This window comes from Netta rufina (assembly GCF_964035555.1).
Source record: "Netta rufina genome assembly, chromosome: 3".
NCBI lineage: Eukaryota > Metazoa > Chordata > Aves > Anseriformes > Anatidae > Netta > Netta rufina.
Genome location: NC_140125.1, coordinates 84,531,744 through 84,550,277, shown reverse-complemented (window position 1 = coordinate 84,550,277; position 18,534 = coordinate 84,531,744). Strand labels below are relative to the sequence as shown.

At 43.6% G+C, this 18,534-nt stretch overlaps 1 protein-coding gene across 1 annotated transcript in view; it reads left to right on the top strand.

The window, feature by feature from the left end:
• SLC2A12 (solute carrier family 2 member 12) overlaps positions 1-12,132 on the top strand; it is a 29,091-nt gene extending 16,959 nt beyond the window's left edge. Inside the window, exons 3-5 of the mRNA XM_084284761.1 lie at positions 8,225-8,347; positions 10,608-10,740; positions 11,892-12,132. Of these exons, the coding sequence (XP_084140887.1) occupies positions 8,225-8,347; positions 10,608-10,740; positions 11,892-11,988 (353 nt within the window). The 3' untranslated portion in view covers positions 11,989-12,132. The remainder of the gene's footprint in view (positions 1-8,224; positions 8,348-10,607; positions 10,741-11,891) is intronic.
• Positions 12,133-18,534: the final 6,402 nt, after the last annotated feature.

The following is an 18,534-nucleotide window of genomic DNA, read 5'->3' as shown; positions in this document are numbered from 1 at the left end:
GACCCACTTTAAAAAATCACATAATGAGTATTGTTGTGATACTAACCAGTAATTGAACCTAACAATCCCTGTTTGTTCCACAGGGGCATTTTCTTCAGCAAAGTGGTTCATTGTCAAGTGGATCTCGCATACCATCTTGTATTTGCTTTCATATGCTAATCGAGGCTGCCTATCATGAGCCGAATTTGCCCTTCTCATGTTGTAGGTCAAGTGTTACATTTAAGCATTCGGTAAATAATAGTGGCCTTTGATAATCATATCAAAGATAATGAAGGATTTTATAGTAATTTTCCTTGAGCATGTTCTTGCAGGGAAGAGCACTGTGACAACGAGATCTGTGAAAAAGTTTATAGGGCATATGTCGAGTTTCATAACACCAGCTTACTTTTGGAGAGAGGGCTTGGAGGAATTTTTTTTAGAGGAAACCTGATTTTTGACCAGCTTCATGCAAAAACTAGAACTGTTAGAGGACTTCAAGTGCCAAGACAGCATTTCATTTCACTTGTAGAGATCATCAAACTAAAACAAGCCTTTTAAAGTATCAATATATATATATATATATTGGAAAGTTAAAAACATGCAATCATGTAGCTTACTGGCACTGCTGGGGAAGGTGGAGATTGGCAGCCAAAGTGCAGAGGGGTTGACCAGGTAGGAAAGTCATTGCATGAAGTTAGGTGATGTTTTTTTGCTTAGGCACTTGAGTTCCCGTGTCACACTGAGCTCTGGGAGGAATCACAGAATCACAGAATTTCTAGGTTGGAAGGGAAAACCAGGAAGGTTTTCTTAAAGAGAAGGGGGACACAAAGAGGCACCCACTTTCTGTTGCCTTCAAAAATCAACTCCAAGCATAGAAAATTGTGCTCTTATGAATGAAGTTGAACTGAAAGACACCTTGTGGTGGGTGGGTGAAACCCCCTCCTTGCCACCTCCTGCCAGCACAAACCAAAGCAAAGCCTGAGCAGCAGTGAACAGTGAGGGACTTAAATGGATCTAAAAAAAATGGATCACAGCAGTCCTCTCACTAAATAAATTGTTGTTTTACAAGGCTATTTACCCTTTCCAGTTGGAACTTTCTGGAGTATGTGTACAAATCTCTATTTTGCAAGAGTAAAGGCTTACATTGCCCCTAGTTGCAGTGTCCCAACAGCTCTTTTCTGTTGTGCACCCCCTCAAGGCCCCACATGGGCCCTTGATACTGGAAAAACAGGTTCATTTACCCCACCCCAAATGAGTAGTTTCTCATCTCCATACGTTTTTAGAAGTGAAATATGTTATAATCAGAACTAATTCATGCACAATTTCCTCGTGGATTAGTCTCTGGCTTCCGCAGTCATTCCTCGGCAAATGCCTGAGAGGATTATCCTAGATTCAATATTCTGAACAAATAAACACCTACAAACAGCAATACACACTGCAGGTTTTAATTAAAAGGCCATTTTGAATGACAATATGTGATTTATGCAGTCAAGCATGTTCTCCCTTGAAGGCCTGTTTTCATTTTTCCCTTTTTCTCTCTCTTCTTTCCCTTCTGCTTGCCCTGAAAGTTGTTCTGTCCTGATGGGTAAGTATGAGTGCCTACACAACAGCGGATGAGAGACAGAGACAGTGGCTGTGAAATCCATTTGCAAACAGAATTGTCATCTTGTGTATCAGTTTAAATCAGCTTCTGTTAGGGGACCTGAAAAGAGATGAAGATTAATATATTATCTTCATATATATATGATATATATATTATTATCTACACTAATGATGCATGCTTCTGATATTGCTTCTGATACATTTGCTGCTGAGTGCTGTTGTTGGGCAAGATGGACCCCAAATAACCTTCACTGAGACAATTCTGTTACTCCTACATCTTTATACTTCTCTCAGTTCTTGCCCAGCAATCATTCATGTGGGAATCACCGATACAAGAAAACTTCTTGTTCGTGTCCATTCTTTCAACATGAAAGTAGGTGGACAGTAATTGAAGGTCACTGCAAATAGACTTAAGAATATATTGAACTATTGAAAAAGAGGTTTTGGGGGAAGGATGCCTGGGGAAAATCAGAAATGATGCACATCTCACTGCCCTCCTCTTCAAATGGCCCAGACAAGAGTGGAAGGAGGCAGTGCATTGGTCTCACAAATGAGGCCTCTTCCCCCAAAACCTTCCTGTGGCTTGAACATGAACTGGAGGAGTCATAAGTGAAGGGTGAATTCCCTGTCCTGCCATGAGGCTTCTTAGAAGAGGCACATGCAAGCGTTCGGCCTGTCTGTTAGTGATGCAAATAGTTTGAACTGTGGATAACTATTTTTATGTACTTTACTGCATCCTTGGAGATAAAAGGATGAAATCCCACTTGTCTTAACATGTGTTACTTCAGGGAGTCAGCCTAAAGGGTTAACCATTAGAAACAAAAATGTAGTATACCAGAAAAAAAAAAAACATAAGCATTGCCACACCACATCAGCTCCTTTTGGATCATCCGTGGTGTCAGGCATCTTGCAACCAGAGTTGTAAAGCTGCTCAGAGAGGAGCAATAATCAAACTTTCAAGCACCTCAAAAGCCATAGGGTGAGGTACTTGTTGTCAGATAGAGCCAGAGGCATGAGGTCAGCTGAGGCTTCTGCTGAGTCCCTTATCTCTCAGCAGTAGAAGCCTTGAGCTCCTTTTCATGTGCACACACACGACCTGAGATCTGACTTAACCCTCTGCAAGCAAGCAAACCCTCTGCTGGCCACTCACCGGCTCTCCGAAGTAATGCAGGCTTGCATTCTCTCCATATCCATCAGTTACTAACTTTGAGCAGCCACTTCACTCTCACATCTCTCTGGCAGTGCCAGGGAGACAAATGGCTTTTATTAAATGGAGGCATTGATTTTTATGGCCGGTTGGGATTGTTTGCTTTGGCCTCTGGCAAAAAAACTGTGGGCAGAATTTCAGTCCAGAAACCAGGTACTTGAAAAATCCGGTGTGTGTGTGTGCGATAAGCCTGGAAAAAAAAACGTGGCCTCGGTGAAGCCATGTCCTTTGCATTCCTTCTTCTTGTGGCAGCTTTGCAGTTGCTTGCTTGCATCCTTTCTCAGGTTTATTAATTTGTTATGTGTTCTTAGAGGGTCTGCCTGCATTGCTGGTGGGATAATCCCTTCCTCGTCTTCCCTTGGACCTCTTGTTGCTAACAACCCAGTCCTCTCCTTTCAAAGACTTACATACTACGTACTTTTACCTACTTCTTTCCTAAGCCATAAACCCACTTAATCTCTTCCCAGAGTTTGTACCTCAGCAACTTGAATTCTTTCAACTATTCTAACAGCAGCTTCTAAATCTCACCACAAGGAACTTGCTCTCACACAATACAGGTACAGGAAAGGAAAAAAATGCTAAGCAGCAAATGAATAGCAAGAGAATCTAATATTTCATTAATGAGAGCTGCTGAGCAGCTTCCAATTTGCTTCTGCCTCCTGGCAGGAATGAGGTCAAAACAAGGACATTTTTCGTTCATGTACCTTACTTGAATGTTGAGTACCCTCAAGCTCACAGTATTTCTCAGATGTTCTCAGATGTTTCTGCTTCTGTGATATGTCTGTGATTTATTGTTATTATTGTTATTGTTGTTGTTGTTATTATTATTATTATTATTATTATTATTATTATTATTATTATTATTATTATTATTATTATTATTATTATTATTATTATTTTATTTACTGCATAGATAGAATAAAGAAGAGATCACATGAGGGTTTGAGGTACCTCTTTCCTTAAGACCCAAATATAAAGCTCATTAAATTGCCCATTTTGGCTCAAAGAAAAAGGCCACCCAATCTGTTACCCTGTCTCCAACGGTAGCCAGTAGCAGATGTTGAGAGAAAAGACATGAGGGAAAGCACATGTTGCATGCACAGCGTGTCCTTCTGGCTAGTTAACGGACTTCAAGAAAAATGTTGAGTTTTTTTTCTATTGTTGTTTAATAGTCCTTGATGGATCCTTTTCCACACATACAGAGAAATAATGTTTTAACATCCAACGTTTCATCATTTTTCATCATTGTACTCAGCTCTGGTGAGGCCGCACCTCAAGTACTGTGTTCAGTTTTGGGCCCCTCGCTACAAGAAGGACATCGAGGTGCTTGAGCGGGTGCAGAGAAGGGCGACGAAGCTGGTGAGGGGCCTGGAGAACAAGTCCTACGAGGAGCGGCTGAGGGAGCTGGGCTTGTTCAGCCTGGAGAAGAGGAGGCTCAGGGGCGACCTTATCGCTCTCTATAGGTACCTCAAGGGAGGCTGTAGCGAGGTGGGGGTTGGTCTGTTCTCCCACGTGCCTGGTGACAGGACGAGGGGGAATGGGCTTAAGTTGAGTCAGGGGAGTTTTAGGTTAGATGTTAGGAAGAACTTCTTTACTGAAAGGGTTGTGAGGCATTGGAACAGGCTGCCCAGGGAAGTGGTGGAGTCATCATCCCTGGAAGTCTTTAAAAGACGTTTAGATGTAGAGCTTAGGGAAATGGTTTAGTGGGGACTGTTAGCGTTAGGTCAGAGGTTGGACTCGATGATCTTGAGGTCTCTTCCAACCTAGAAATTCTGTGTGATTTTATCTCATTACTGCTTTTCATATCTGAAGCATCCTGTGAAGGTGAGCTCTAGAGTTGAAATATGCATTGTCTGAAGAAGTACATCCTCCCATCTAACAAATGTCCCTGCTCAAACCACTTAGCTTCTCTTGGTTTGTGTCTTGTTTAATGCAATGAATCACCCAGTTGCTGATTCACTAATTTTTTTAACTGTGCTGTGCTATTTCTTTTATTTGGTTGTATGTATCTATTAAGCTTCTAATCAGGTAACTTAAGCATTCTCCATACTGTCACTACAGCAGTTACCCTGACTGTCCTGTTAATTTACTTACAGAAATCATGCTGATTCTAATACCGTTCCCTTTTTGAAAAAAAATATTATGGTAGAGTCTTTGATCTTCCATTCCTACAACAACACTGGATTTGAAATGGTATAGTCAATATTCATAGAATTATAGAATCACGGAATGGTTTGGGCTGGAAGGGACCTTAAAGACTATCTAGTTCCAGGGACACCTCCCACCAGACCAGGTTGCCCAAAGCCCCATCCAGCCTGGCCTTGAACACCTCCAGGGACAGGGCATCCACAGCTTCTCTGAGCAGCCTGTGCCAGTGACTCACCACCCTCAGAGTAAAGAATTTCTTCTTCATATCTAATCTAAATCTACCCTCTTTCAGTTTAAAGCCATTGCTGGTTGTCCTATCACTATATTCCCTGAAACAGAGTCCCTCCCCAGCTTTCCTGTAGGCCCCCCTTAAGTATTGGAGAGCAATATTACAGAGCATCTTTGGGAGAGTTACATCTTGAACTACTTCTGCTTCTTATTCCTTTAGTGTCCCCTTGACTTTGTTTAGAGGTGAATGTCACTCTCCTGGCCAAGTGTTTGTTGGTATACCTGAATCCTCTGCTCTTCCTTATCTGGGCAAGGTATTTCAGTGCATCGAGTTTCTGTAATACTTACTCAAACAGTTGACCACTTTCTGATCCAGAGCAAAATTTTCTTTCAATTAACTACATCTGTGTATGCAGTGGGTGGCTTTTCTTCTCCAGATTTTGCCATAATAAAAGATGGTTCAGCTGTACAATTTCTCTTAAGTGCTGTCAACATACAATTCCCTACACATCAGTAAGGGTGAGTGCTACCTGCAGCCACTGCCCGAACAGATCCAGTGGGTATTGAAATTAGCACAGGGTCTGATGCTGAGCCCTTAGGCTCATTTCTTACCCCCACCTGAACTGGAAGGCACCAGCTCTTCCCCCATGCATTCCATGAACAGCAGCCAAGGGCTGCCAAAGCAGACACCGTAAACTATCGCGTGTGTGCAGTGTGGCTGCTCCTGCAGTCCTTCTGCAATAATATTAGATTACACAGCAGACAGAGAGGCGGTTGCAGTGGTGGCAGGACATTATTTGGACCCTGTTTTCAAGGTTGGGCTGATTTCCCCTGTAAAATGTAGCTGCTTAGGTTGGTGGAGGCAGAGCACCTAGTTCTCCTTGCAGTGACTTTGGGAGCATGCAGGTTAAATTTCCGCAGGACCACGTGCACAGGGTAGCAGCAGTCATTGTGAATGGGAGCCTGAGCCTAGTTCCTGGCTTCCCAAGAGAAAGCCACATCCCTTCTGTACCTACAGCAGCTGCTGCTTTTTGGCAATGGTACAGATAATAAAAACAATCCCAGAGAGGTGCTAAAAGCAAAGAATCGATCGTTATCGCTGCCTCAGCTTGGGAAAAGGGATAAACATAATGTAATAAGTGTCAGATTTCTACAACTGCTATTTCTTTGGGGGGAAAAATCCTTTCCACCCTTAGCCAGGCAAGCAGAGGTCAGGGGCATGCCAGAGGAAGCAGATTCCATTAGCAGACATGAAGAACAGACCTGGTACGTTGGCGAGGTCTGTCTGGACTACATAGCTGGTTGAAATAATAGCAGCTAAACACTACTCTGGCTGATGCAGATGCTCAAGTATTTGGGTTTGTTAACAGGAAAACACTGTGTTTCAACCCCCTAGACAAATCAGATTTATCCTGAAAGGGACAGTCTGTCCTTGCAAAAGTGTGTGGTATTGGAGATGTTGCAGCGTCATATATTTCAGCCACATGCTGTCCCCAGGAACAGGACTAGCTGGCCTGACACTGAAGAATACCTCCTTCTGAAGCCAGTTTTACTTCTTCTTTTCTTTTTCTTTTACTTTCCTTTTTCCATCCTGTGTAGAGACAACACAGAATATGTCTAAAGCATTTATTTAGTGGAAAGTCTGCCTTGTTAGCAGCAAGTGTATTAAATTTGCTGTGATCCAAGTCAGATAAAAAGAGACCTCTCTACAGCTATTTGTGTGTGATGACTGCGTGCCACTGGGCTATGTGCAACAGCATCAGGCTGGCACGCACTGCGGTCTTGACTCTCACTCCTACTTCTGGACTAACATCACCACATTGCCAGGTCTCCCAGTGTGGGAGGGAACCTCATTATAAAGAAAAAAAGAGGAAACAAAAACAACAAAGAAAGAAACAAAGAAACAAAAACCCTGGGTCAGCTCCAAAAACTATTGTTGAATTTGAGTCTGTGGTGCAAAGAGATCTAGAGCTGAGATTGCTTGAATCTGCTCTGTTGACTCAAGAGCAGTCAAGTGGATTTTTTTTTTTTCTCCCATTTCAGTCAGTCCTTTATAGTCTCCTTCCATAGGATTTTTTCTTTCTTACCCTCACCAGTACAGTCACACAGGAACCCTATATGCCCCCGAAGGGATAATGCAACATGACAGATGGCCATACAGGGTCCAGTTTTACAGTGTAACTTCACTGCCCAGTGCATGCGTCCTGAGGAACCTCCCATCTGTTATCTTGCATGAACACTTATCTTGCTGAAACAGTATCACACAGGACTGATCTATAATGCCCAAGGGCCTGAAGACGCAGTTCATCCACATGCACTTCTTTGCTAATGTGCTGGTTGTCTGCTAGCCCACGACCTCTCCACAGAGCAACTTCTTGCTAATTAATTGTGTTTATGAATTAGAGGAGATGTGTTGGTTGGTTTCTTTGTCCTAATAACCAGGAATAGCGTAGAAATGTGGGGTCTTTTTTTTTTTCTTTCTTGCTCTTGTTATCAAGGTATCTACCCAGCCAGCTCTACGTGACTAAATTTGCTTTTGTGGACTAGAAACACCAGCACTGAGGTCACCTGTGGTGTGGTGTGACATGAAGGAGCCAAAACTCAGGACCTCTGTCTTCATTTATCCCTCAGTGATCCCATTAATATGTAGCAGAGAGCTGGAACAGCAGACATGCCTTGGCACGGTGGGTTGATTTATAAGGTGGCATAAACAGCCAGCACTGCTCAGAGGCCCAGGAGTACTTTGGTTTGCTGCCCCAGCCCCATCAGCATTATGTCACTGGAGAGTTATTCAGCTGGCACTCCCTTTCATCTGCAGATGTGCTGTCAAGGCTCACCTCCCGCAGGCCTTTCACATTTCCCGGGTTAGGTCCGTGCTGGAAGGGGACGATCGATGTCCTGGTGCTGGCACTGCTCAGGGTGGGCCTCAGGGGGCTGGGCCCACTCACACTTCCCCAAAACCGCCTTATCCTGCCAGGCAGCTCCATCTGAACCCACCTGAATGTACAGCAAGGAAAGCCATCCTTTTCAAGATATTTTATACTTTTTCTTCCATTTCAGTGTCTTGGCTGGTCCTGAGTGAAATTTTCCCTGGCGGGATCAGAGGACGGGCCATGGCTTTGACATCCAGCATGAACTGGGGAATAAACCTCCTCATTTCCTTGACGTTTTTGACTGTCACTGGTAAGATTTCTCTGTGTCCTCCTGAGCTGACATTCTCTTCATGTCCATGACAAATCTCCCCTATGCAAACAGCACTGCTAAAATTGCAGCCACGGTGTCCCAGGGGCTACATGCAGAGACCCGCTCAGGTGCCATTTGTTGGTATCACTTTACTGCCTCCTCTACACCTTACCGAGTCTGTGCTACCAATTCTGCCTCTCCCGTGGACCCTACAGCAGTGCAGTCGTGATTAGTGGAAGCCCCTTCTCCCCTTCACCCCCCTGTGGTGTGTGTGGCTAGACTGGCAAGCAGCTCTGGACTGCTTGGCTTCCTTATACCTTGTGTGCTTGCCATGCATCTGTGCCAGGGCTTCTAAGGGTGCAGGGAGAGGAAGGGATCATGACAGGGACTAATGCTGTCAGAGCACCTGGAGGATCAGCCCTGTGGGCTGGGAACCCCAACATTTAAAAACAACATTTCATTACTAAGTTGAAAATACACAATATTTAGGATTTAGTCCTGCTCCTTCTGAAGTCAGTGGAAGTTCTGCCGGTTCAGATCCATCACAGCTTTTTGGATCAGAGTTTTGTTTCCCCCCCCCCCCCCGGGGGAAAGGTAAAAATGTTTTGTGTTTTAATTTGAGAAAGCAGACTACCATGGAATAATTTATAAACTAAAGATAAACAGGGAAAAAGGTTAAATGCCAGCTTTGAAATTCATTGATTGGCAAATAGTGTTTTCTAGTTTTGCAAATTTCGGTTTTCAATGTAACTCTGAAGAAAATGTGATGAAAGTCAAAATAGATAAGGGCACTGAATTTCCAGGTTTTCTTTAGCTCTGTGTTACTCAGCAACAGAGGCAGAGGCAGTCAAGCAATTGTTATCAGACCCACAAGGTGATTTCACCCTGGTATGTATATTTTGCAATGGATTATTTAATACTGTGATCTATGACTAAAATAGGCTTCATATTGGCATTTTTTGAGAGAAAGATAATTTCTTTCTTGATAAAAATTAGGACAAAATATGCCAGGTCAAATTCACCGTCTACTCTAGTAATTTAGCTAGATCCATGGTCCCCCTCAGAAGCAAATCTTTCAGCTGTCCCCACTCACCACACTTTGGTTTGCATCGCAGAGCAGCCCTGAACTGCTTTTGGACAAAATCAAGCTGGAAAATGAACCATGAATGCTCTCCAGTTGCCAACACTTGTTCAGTCCTTGGGTCACACCAGAACTAAGGAAACATCTCCAGAAAAAGACAGTGCACACCTGGTGTCCTTAGCATCAGCTGTTTGACCTGAAGGTCCCCTCCTGTCATGCAGCATTGCTTGTTAATGTACACCTAGCTGTTGCTCTGGTCTCAGTTACAATGAATGCAAATCCACAGTAACTCCATTGGCTTAGCTGGATCTAATCTGGATTTATGAAAGTGTAACTTCAAGCTAATATAAGTTCCTAGTCTGTAGCAGAAAGGCAGAATTGGAAATTCTGTCTTCAAGCAAATTTAGGTGGTAGTTATTGTGGTCAGCAGGTACAAGATGTGGAAGACACTGACTAGAAGAGCAGCTTCAGCTGCATTTTTTAGCGCATGGCACAACTGGAGAATGTCTCAATTTTTTGGCTTGGTTTTAGCAGGGGAGAAAACTAAGGGAGCTGAAGCAGCCTACACACACTGGACTGTCCAAGTACATGACAGTGGCAGCCGAGTCCATCCCTTCAGGCTGAGGACCTGTTTGCCCCCATAGACCCAAAAACCCACGAGTCCTTGGCTGGCCCCATTAGGTGTTAAGTCTTCGGCCACTTTCTGATACAGAACCCACTGCTTGCAGTGGAAATCCTGGGAACTGACAGGCCGGGAGGATTAACTGGAGACAACTGCTGCAGTGTTAAAAAAATGCTCTTTTTGCTCCATGAAAGAATTTGCAACAAAACCAGACACGGGTGGAATTTCAAGGCGCTTGTGACCCCTGGTGCCCTCACATGAAACAGCAACAATGGCTGCTCAGTTTTCATCCAAAGTGACAGCAAACAAAATAAATCAATGGGTTTATGCTAAATGGGTCAGTGTGGGCTCCTCAGTTTTCTTTCATAAGGACTGTTAGAAAAAGAAAAAGATTTTTTCTTTTTCAAATTATACCCTGGCACAAATAAAAGGGACAAGAGAGGGCCCAACTTCTTTCTAACTTCCCCTGTGATTTAGGGGCTGTGTCCTAAACAATTATGGCAGCAGGAAAAAAAAAATAATTGAAAATTAAATAACTTTTTTTTCTTCCTTTATAGAGCTTATTGGCTTGTCCTGGGTGTGTTTCATTTACACAGTAATGAGCCTAGCATCCCTGGCTTTTGTTATTGTGTTTATACCAGAGACAAAAGGATGCTCTTTGGAGCAAATATCCATGGAACTGGCTAAAGAGTAAGTACCAAGCATGTCTGTGTCCTTGTGGTGTCAGGGAGACAAAGCATCTCAGTGCTGTGCACTAACAGGAAAACAAGTTGGTATTTTGGGTAAAATCACGTTCTCCCAAGGCTCAAGCTTACACACACTGGTCTCTGTGGCCAAACATTTTACTGTTACTGAAGGACCAGCCCCAAAGTGATGGTGGTTTCCAGCATCACTACTGAGTGCTTGACTCCACAGCACGTTTGCTGACTGGCATTCCTAGAGGGAAGGGGATGCTGCTCTCCTCTTTGGGCTGTGTGTCTCAGCTTGTGGGCAGGAAAAGGGAAGGAGAGAGACCCTATGTCCAGTACTTCAAGACACCATGTGAGTTTTGACAGCTGTTTTAGATGGGGAGATTTTTATGTGTTTACTGAGCCCTGTGGCTCTGGACAGTAAGAGTCCTTCCTGCGTGTTTTGTGTCCCCACCTCTCCAAATGAAAAGGGTACCAGCAGTGAGAGGGTGGTGGCGATGGGTGCCGGGTGCCTCTCCGCACAACCCACTCTGGCTATTTTTGTGTGACCTGACTCCACTCGTTTATGTTCAACAGCAGCAGCACTCACCACCTCCAAATGCAGGTGTCACCAACCCTAAATTAACCAGCAATTTTTATTATCTGTGTGGTGCTGCCCTCATCCTTTCCAGTTGCTTTTAACCATTAAAATACATTAAGACAAGATGACACATCCCTGCTGTTTAAAACGCAGCACTCTCCTATACGCCCTGCTTTTTTGGACTAGCCTCAGAAGTCTCCAGCACAAAAAGCTAGAGAAACTACAAGTTAAAAACATTGATGGGGGGGCCGGCCCGGCTCCTCAGGGAACCCCCCCATACCCCAGGGCCGCCCCCCCGGAGCAGGCCCGGAGCCGGGGCCTTTCCTGGCCGGGCCTCCCGGCGGCGTCGCCCCGGGGCCGGAGCGAAGGCGGCAGCGCCGCCTGGCGGGCGGGCGGCCCGGAGCCAGGGCCTGGGGGTCGTGGCTGCTGTGGGGTTTTGTTGTGGGGTTTTGTGGGCTTTGGAGGGCTGCTGTCCTGACCGACAGCCGAGCCCGAGGCGGTGGGCGAACGCTCTGCCCCCTGCACTAAGTGTTAATTTGTAATTTGTCTTGATTTTTCCTTGTCTTTTCCAGGAAATACGCAAAGACCCCGCTGTGCTGGGTGGGCCAGCGCAGGGAGAAGCTGGTGCCGGTGGAAGTTGCCAAGGGAGAGAAAGAGCAGTTCTACTAGGCTGGGGCAGCCAGGGCGGCCCTCAACAAAAGACTGATCCCAGACAAAAAAAAAATAATAATAAATGCTGACACTATGATGGGGTACATGGTATCTTCGCTATACGCAGGATAATCTCTTTTTCATTTCTTAGTAAAGCTTCTGTCGGTGGCAGTTTACAGCCAACATTAAAGATTGTTGTAGTTTATAACACAGCAGAATGTCGGGCTCTGTCTGTTTTGAACAAGAATCCCTCCCTCGAGGTTCCTCACCCCTGGCACACAGCAGGTGAACAGAAACCAGAATGCTCTGCACAATTCTTGTTGTCTGTACTCAGCAAGAGCTCGGAGGTGCAAAGAGCTGCTGAGATGCCACGGAGAAGGAAGAGCCTGTCTGTCTTTCAGGAGGAGGCTGCCAAAGACTGGTCAGTTTAGCCTAAAGAAAAAGGGGCTGAAAAAGGTTGACAGCTCTGTGCATACATGAAGGAAGTCAACACCATGGAGCAGAAATGGACAGCTGTGGAGTGTAAAGGGTGATGGCAGTGCAGAACAACTGGGTATGGACAGTTTATGAATGAATTTGGGCTTGAGCTTAGCAGGACTTGAAAAAGAATCTTAATCATCAGAACCCAGTGACAATATAGCGTATAAGAGGAATTTGAGTTTCCTGGGATGTTTACGGCCAGGACTTAGTGACCTCAGGAATACTCCTCAGAAACCAAACAGTCAAACTGTTTAAATGTGAGGGAATGTGAATCATCAGCTATTCTAGGTTGAGGTTGGCCCTACAGAAGCTGAGATGGGATTTCTTTGGCTTCCAGCCCCACGAAAGTTGGAAGCTGGAGAGGCCAGGGTTGATGCCAAAAGTTTTTTATTTATCAACACAGGGCACACTAGACTTTGACTTTCAGTTCATAAAGTGAGAATTGTGTGGTTCAGAGCAGCGCAAAGGGATTTCTGAAACTGTCATTGCTGAGAAACATAACTTACATCACTTTATTTCTCGGTTATTGCTCAGCAAATATACCCTGAATTACACAACCATCAAAAACTTGTATGTTTTTGTTTTTTTTTTTTTTCCTAAAAGGTTAATAAATTGTGGGAGAATGACCAGTATATAAATATTTATTAGCAGATAAATAAATGGCCCAAGAACCTGCAGAAACTTTGAAAGCATGCTGTCTCTGTAGCCACACAGCAGCATTTCTTCCAGTGTTTAATTGAGGAATCCAGACTGACACAGTCAGCTGGAGTGCGGATACTACTTTGGACTGAGCACATGATCCCACTTTATTTGCTGTCTCATAGCATTAAAACCACCTGACTGAGTCCTGCACCAAAGGAACTTACTGATCTAAGTAAAGTTTTACTACTGACCAGATTGGATTATCTCCTAACATTGTCACCCTTCTAGACACTGACTGTAAATTTAGAGGAGCACATTTATTTGTACAACGAGCTTGTGTTCAAAATCTGGAAAGAAACTATTGAAGTCAAGGACAAGATTTACTAGAAATCATGGGAAATTTAGCAACCTTGGCACGGCAGACACCTTCAGCTACCTCCTGGCTGAATTTGTGCCACAACTTTCCAACATCATAAGCTTTTAGGGAACCAGTATCAAATGTTCAGTACTTTTGGTATAAAGATCAGGCAAATGGTCATCACAAGGCAGGATTTTAAACTAAGCAGACCCCATGCCATCTAAAGGAAGAAAAACTCTGGAAGAAGATCCTCTGCCTAATTGCTAGGTGACTGGTTGGATTATGGCTGCCTTATTTTTTCTATCATGATCCAAGAGCTACCAGTCCTCACAACATCCTCATGGGTGCCACAAGACCAGGCTGCTTTCAGGAATGTGTACAATAGCACATAAGGCTCAGCAAGATACAGATCAGGGCATATACAACATATCAAACATTAAGTAAGATCTTCTGATAAGGTACATGTAAGTCCTGTTGATACAGCCTGTAAGAAGCAAAGAGAGCCCAAGCGCACGCAGGCCACTTGAACAGTGGGGCTGTGCACCTGAGCTGCAGGTGACTCAGACTGAAGACCCCATCAGAGAACCTTTTTTCTAGACCTCACGGAAAAATGTTATAGCAGTGCAGGGAGAGCTGGGTTTGGAGCCATGGATGAGGAAGGCATAGCTCCCAGAAGATGGGAGGGTTTTGGAAATGCAAGAGGAGGTGAAGTCAAAAATGGACTCTGGCAGTGGAGGGAATGGGGCAGCTGAAGAATTTAAGTTTAGATGCGTTATGCACGGAAGGCTGATTATTATTTTTAACATTAAATTTTCACACGTCTTGGAGGCATGATGAATTCAAGAATCAGAAAGTAGACAAAACGTACACAGTTTTTTTTGTCATTGTTTTTGGAATGCTCGCACTTTGGGGAGCAGCTCACAATGTGATATTCAACCTGAATTTCTTTTTTAGGCCTAAGTGAAGAATAGTTTTGAAAAATATCAATGCCTTATTGCTACAAAACAAAACAAAACAAAACAAAAAACCAACCAAACCAATGCATGCTATTTTAATTATTGAAACAGAAAGAATAATAAAATATGGGATACGCTGTTGGTGCTATGCAGTGCCAAATGTATGTGTGTCAAGCCTAGTAAGCACTAGAAAAAAAAAAACAGAAGATCTTAAAGATGTTCTCAAGCACCAGCAAAGGGCAGCTGCAGGTTGGGCCTGCTAATGCTGTAAAGCTTTTTTCTTGGATCAACCGACATTTTCTTTTTATAAATTCTACAAGTTCCACTATCGGCCCTAAACACTTAGTCATCTTGTCAAAAAACAACGTATGAACCCACAATTTTCTGAGTTCTGTGTGTTAGCACCTTCCTCAGTTCTTCAGCACTGCTGTCTACGGAAACCTCTCCACCTGCTGGTGGATGCTTTTCAGTATCAAGCACTAAATCAGCATCACAAGAAACCTTCAAGTGACTGCAGGTCTTTCAAATAAGCTGCTCATTTATCAACATCATTCCCGTACTAACAAGTGCCCAAGATCAAATAAAGGAATAAAATGTATTTTTAGTGATTGCATATTGCAGGAAATTTTCATTTCCTGGTCTGTGGATTTACCGTGATTGCCAACATGTCCAACAGCACCTCATTTGCTCTGGTTGGTGCTGTTTTCTGCCAGCTGTCTCTAGATAGCATACTTTTGCATATGTAATCCAAGCCCATACTGGTTTATAATTTCTATTACATCACGCTGAGGGAAATGGGCTTCTGTTAAATGCTGCTCAGCACCACAGCACCCAAAATAAATCTCTGCTGTAATAAATTCTGTAAGTGTTCTCACGAAAATAACTCAGAAATTGTCTCTTTGGGTTCATAGTGAGCTTTTCTGAGCTTTCCCCATGCCCAACTACTTAGTGCAGAAGTAAATAAGTAAAAAATCTCATCTTTCTGAAGAAGGCATATTTCCAAGACTGGTTTAACTGCAGAGACCCTAACACCTTCAGGTATCTCCAAAAAGCAATGATGCTGAAGTCAAGGGCTTTTTAATTCGTTATGGTTCTAGTCTTAATTATAGTTCTATAGACAACGTGGCCCTAATTGTACTGCTCTTTTATAACAGAGCCTGCCCATCCGATGGCACAGAGCTAGCAGTCACAATCCCATTGGCTCTTAAAATACAAGGGAAAAAGAGATCTCACAAATCACACCCTTGGATCTCTGAAGCATTACCCCCAAATTTGTCCCAGATCTAAAATTAATCACTATCTTCAATAACGGGCTGGATTAGAGAACAGAACATGCTTATTAAATTTGCAGGCAATATTAAAGGGAGAGAGACTGAGTTAGAATTCAGAGCTTAGAAAATTACTGAGAAGGGTCTGAAAAAAGTAGAATATAATTCTGGAAGGGTAAATGCAAATTTCTCTGGTTATGCTGCCTAATTGCAAGTCAGAGGATGATAAAAGGGACCTAGAAACTGCAGGAAAAAAAAGATCTAGTGGCTATGACAACTCACAAGCCAGCAATGAGTCAGTTCTCATTCTACTGCAAAAACGAGTCCTCAGTAGGTTGTATAAATAGAACGGGCTGTTCTCTCGAAGGAATGTGAAATCAGCTTCTTATGGCACTGCTGGTGCCACAGCTGAGCACCGTGCCGAGGTCTGCGTGTGATCCAAGTGGGGAACCCAGGAGCAAATGGGGCAGAGCTCTGGAAAACGAGGCCAGTGAGGAAGAGCTGTTTGATTGACAGGTATGTTTAATCCAAGTGTGAAGAGAGGCACTGGGGGTGCGTGTGTACAGAAACCAGCAGCAGCAAGGCTTATTGCAGCTCGAGCCTGGGACCTACTGTTTTACAGCAGTGATGGGAATACAGCCACATCCCTGAGTATAAGTGCAAAGCATACACCACCAACCTCATCATCAGAGGTTTTAAAGCGTGTTTGTCAAATATAGTTTGAGGATCCCTTGGAGCTAGGAACATACATTTTGAGAAATCTTTTATTTGATATTATTATTTTTCTCACTACTACCTGTCTGCAAGTTCGGTAGTATGCTTGTTTGCTCCCTTATTGATTGTTACAAAGGTCTCAAACAGAACTAAAAAGAAACACTTCAAAAGAAACAGTTCAGAATAGAATAGTTCAGCTGGAAGACCACCTAAAAAGACTTTCATGTTCAACTGCCTGACTACTTCAGGGCTAACCAGAAGCTAAAGCATATTATCGAGGCCGTAATTCCAAATGCCTCTTGAACACTGACAGGCATAGGACATCAACCACCTCCCTAGGAAGCCTGTTCCAGTGTGTGACCACCTCACGGTAAAGACATTTTCCCTCAGGCCCAGTCTGACCCTCCCCTGGCACAGCTCTGTGCTGTCCCCACACACCCTGACACCGGTGACCATGGAGCAGAGACCAGCACCTGCCCTGTGCCTCCCCTCCTTGGGAAGCTGCAAAGCCACGAGGTCGCCTCCTGGCCTCCTCTTCTCCAGAGCAGGCAAATCCAGTGCCCTCAGGCTCTCCTCACAGGACATGCCTCCCAGTCCTGTAACCAGCTTTGTTGCCCTCCCCTGAATGCTTTCAAGGGCCTGAAGGTCCTTCTTGATATTGTGGAGCCCAGAACTGCTCACTATAGTGCACGTGAGGCCACACAACCGCTGAATGTAGCGGGACAATGACCTCTTTTGACTGGCTGGCTGTGCTTAATTCACCCCAAAATGCCATTTGGCTGCCTCACATTGAACCTGCTGTCAACCAGCACCCCCAGGTCCCTTTCTGCTGAGCTGCTGCCCAGCCACTCCCAGTCTGTGCATGTGTGTAGTATTATCCTGCACCTGGACCAGAACATCACGCATGGGCTATACAGGGTTTGAACTACAACTGTGGCAGTATTAGCACCATGCCCTAACCAACTGAGCTAACCAGCCTTCTTGAATGTTAATACATTGGTTTATTACTTTTTCTTTTTTAAATGAGACAGATTTAACACCCCATGATTGTGCTAATAAGAGAACAAAATGTTCCTCTTTCTTCATATAAATTTAGGAGATACACATGCTTCATAAAATCTCAATGGTAGCATTCAAACATTTTGTGATTTGATCCAAAAGAGGAAGAGTAAAGCCTTACCTAATATACCTACAATTATAATGGCCAAATTCTCATCAGTTTAGGACTACACTTCATCACTGGAAAACCCATTACAATTTTGCTAATTTTTCAAATACCTTCTTCTTTTCTCAAACTGTAATAATACATTAACATTCCCTAATGGGGATTTGTCCATTTAATGGGGATTTGCCCATTGGTGTGATGTTTCACAAAATCTTCATTAGTGTCAGGAGTGCTATGGTGCCTTTATGTGCTCTTTATCATAAGTTTAATGACTGCCAGACTCTACTTATTTCATAGTTACAAGTACTCTTTTCCTACCTTCACGCATCTAAGAGAGGGTTTTATTAATGTATCACTGCTTGCAGCAGGTTGCTCTTTCCTTTTGTTCTGAAGGGCATTTCCTAAACTATTCCTTCCTTTCCATAATTTCTGCATGGAGATGCTGCAGATGGCCCCAACTTCTACACCATCCCTCAGACAGCTCGTATACATTATGCTAGGCATTTGCTTTTTCAGGATATTCTTCCACTTTTCTTCCACAACTGGTGACTTTAAGTATAGAAACAGCTCACGGTTCAGTTTTCAGTACCCACCAAGACTGTATATTACTTACAGCACACAATAGTGTCACATTTGTCTTCAGTCAGGGAAAAAAGACATACATACATTTATACATATATTTATTGTAACTTTTTAAAAGTAGCATTTGCAGTTACTTTTAAGCATTCACCTCTCTTCTGCTTCAAATGTGCACTTACTGAGAGAAACATCTACTGGCTTTCAAGTCCAAGATTAATACCAATAATAATACATGCCAGAATCAAGCTTCATTGCTTGTCGGCAGCTCCTGTCATGAAAACATTATACAGTAACGAGAGTGTAGAAAAGGCCTGCATTAATCATTCAGCAAGAGGCTGGGACTGGATTAGCGTGACCATACCATCTTCCGGAGTTGAAGCGTAACAACACTTTCCCAAATAC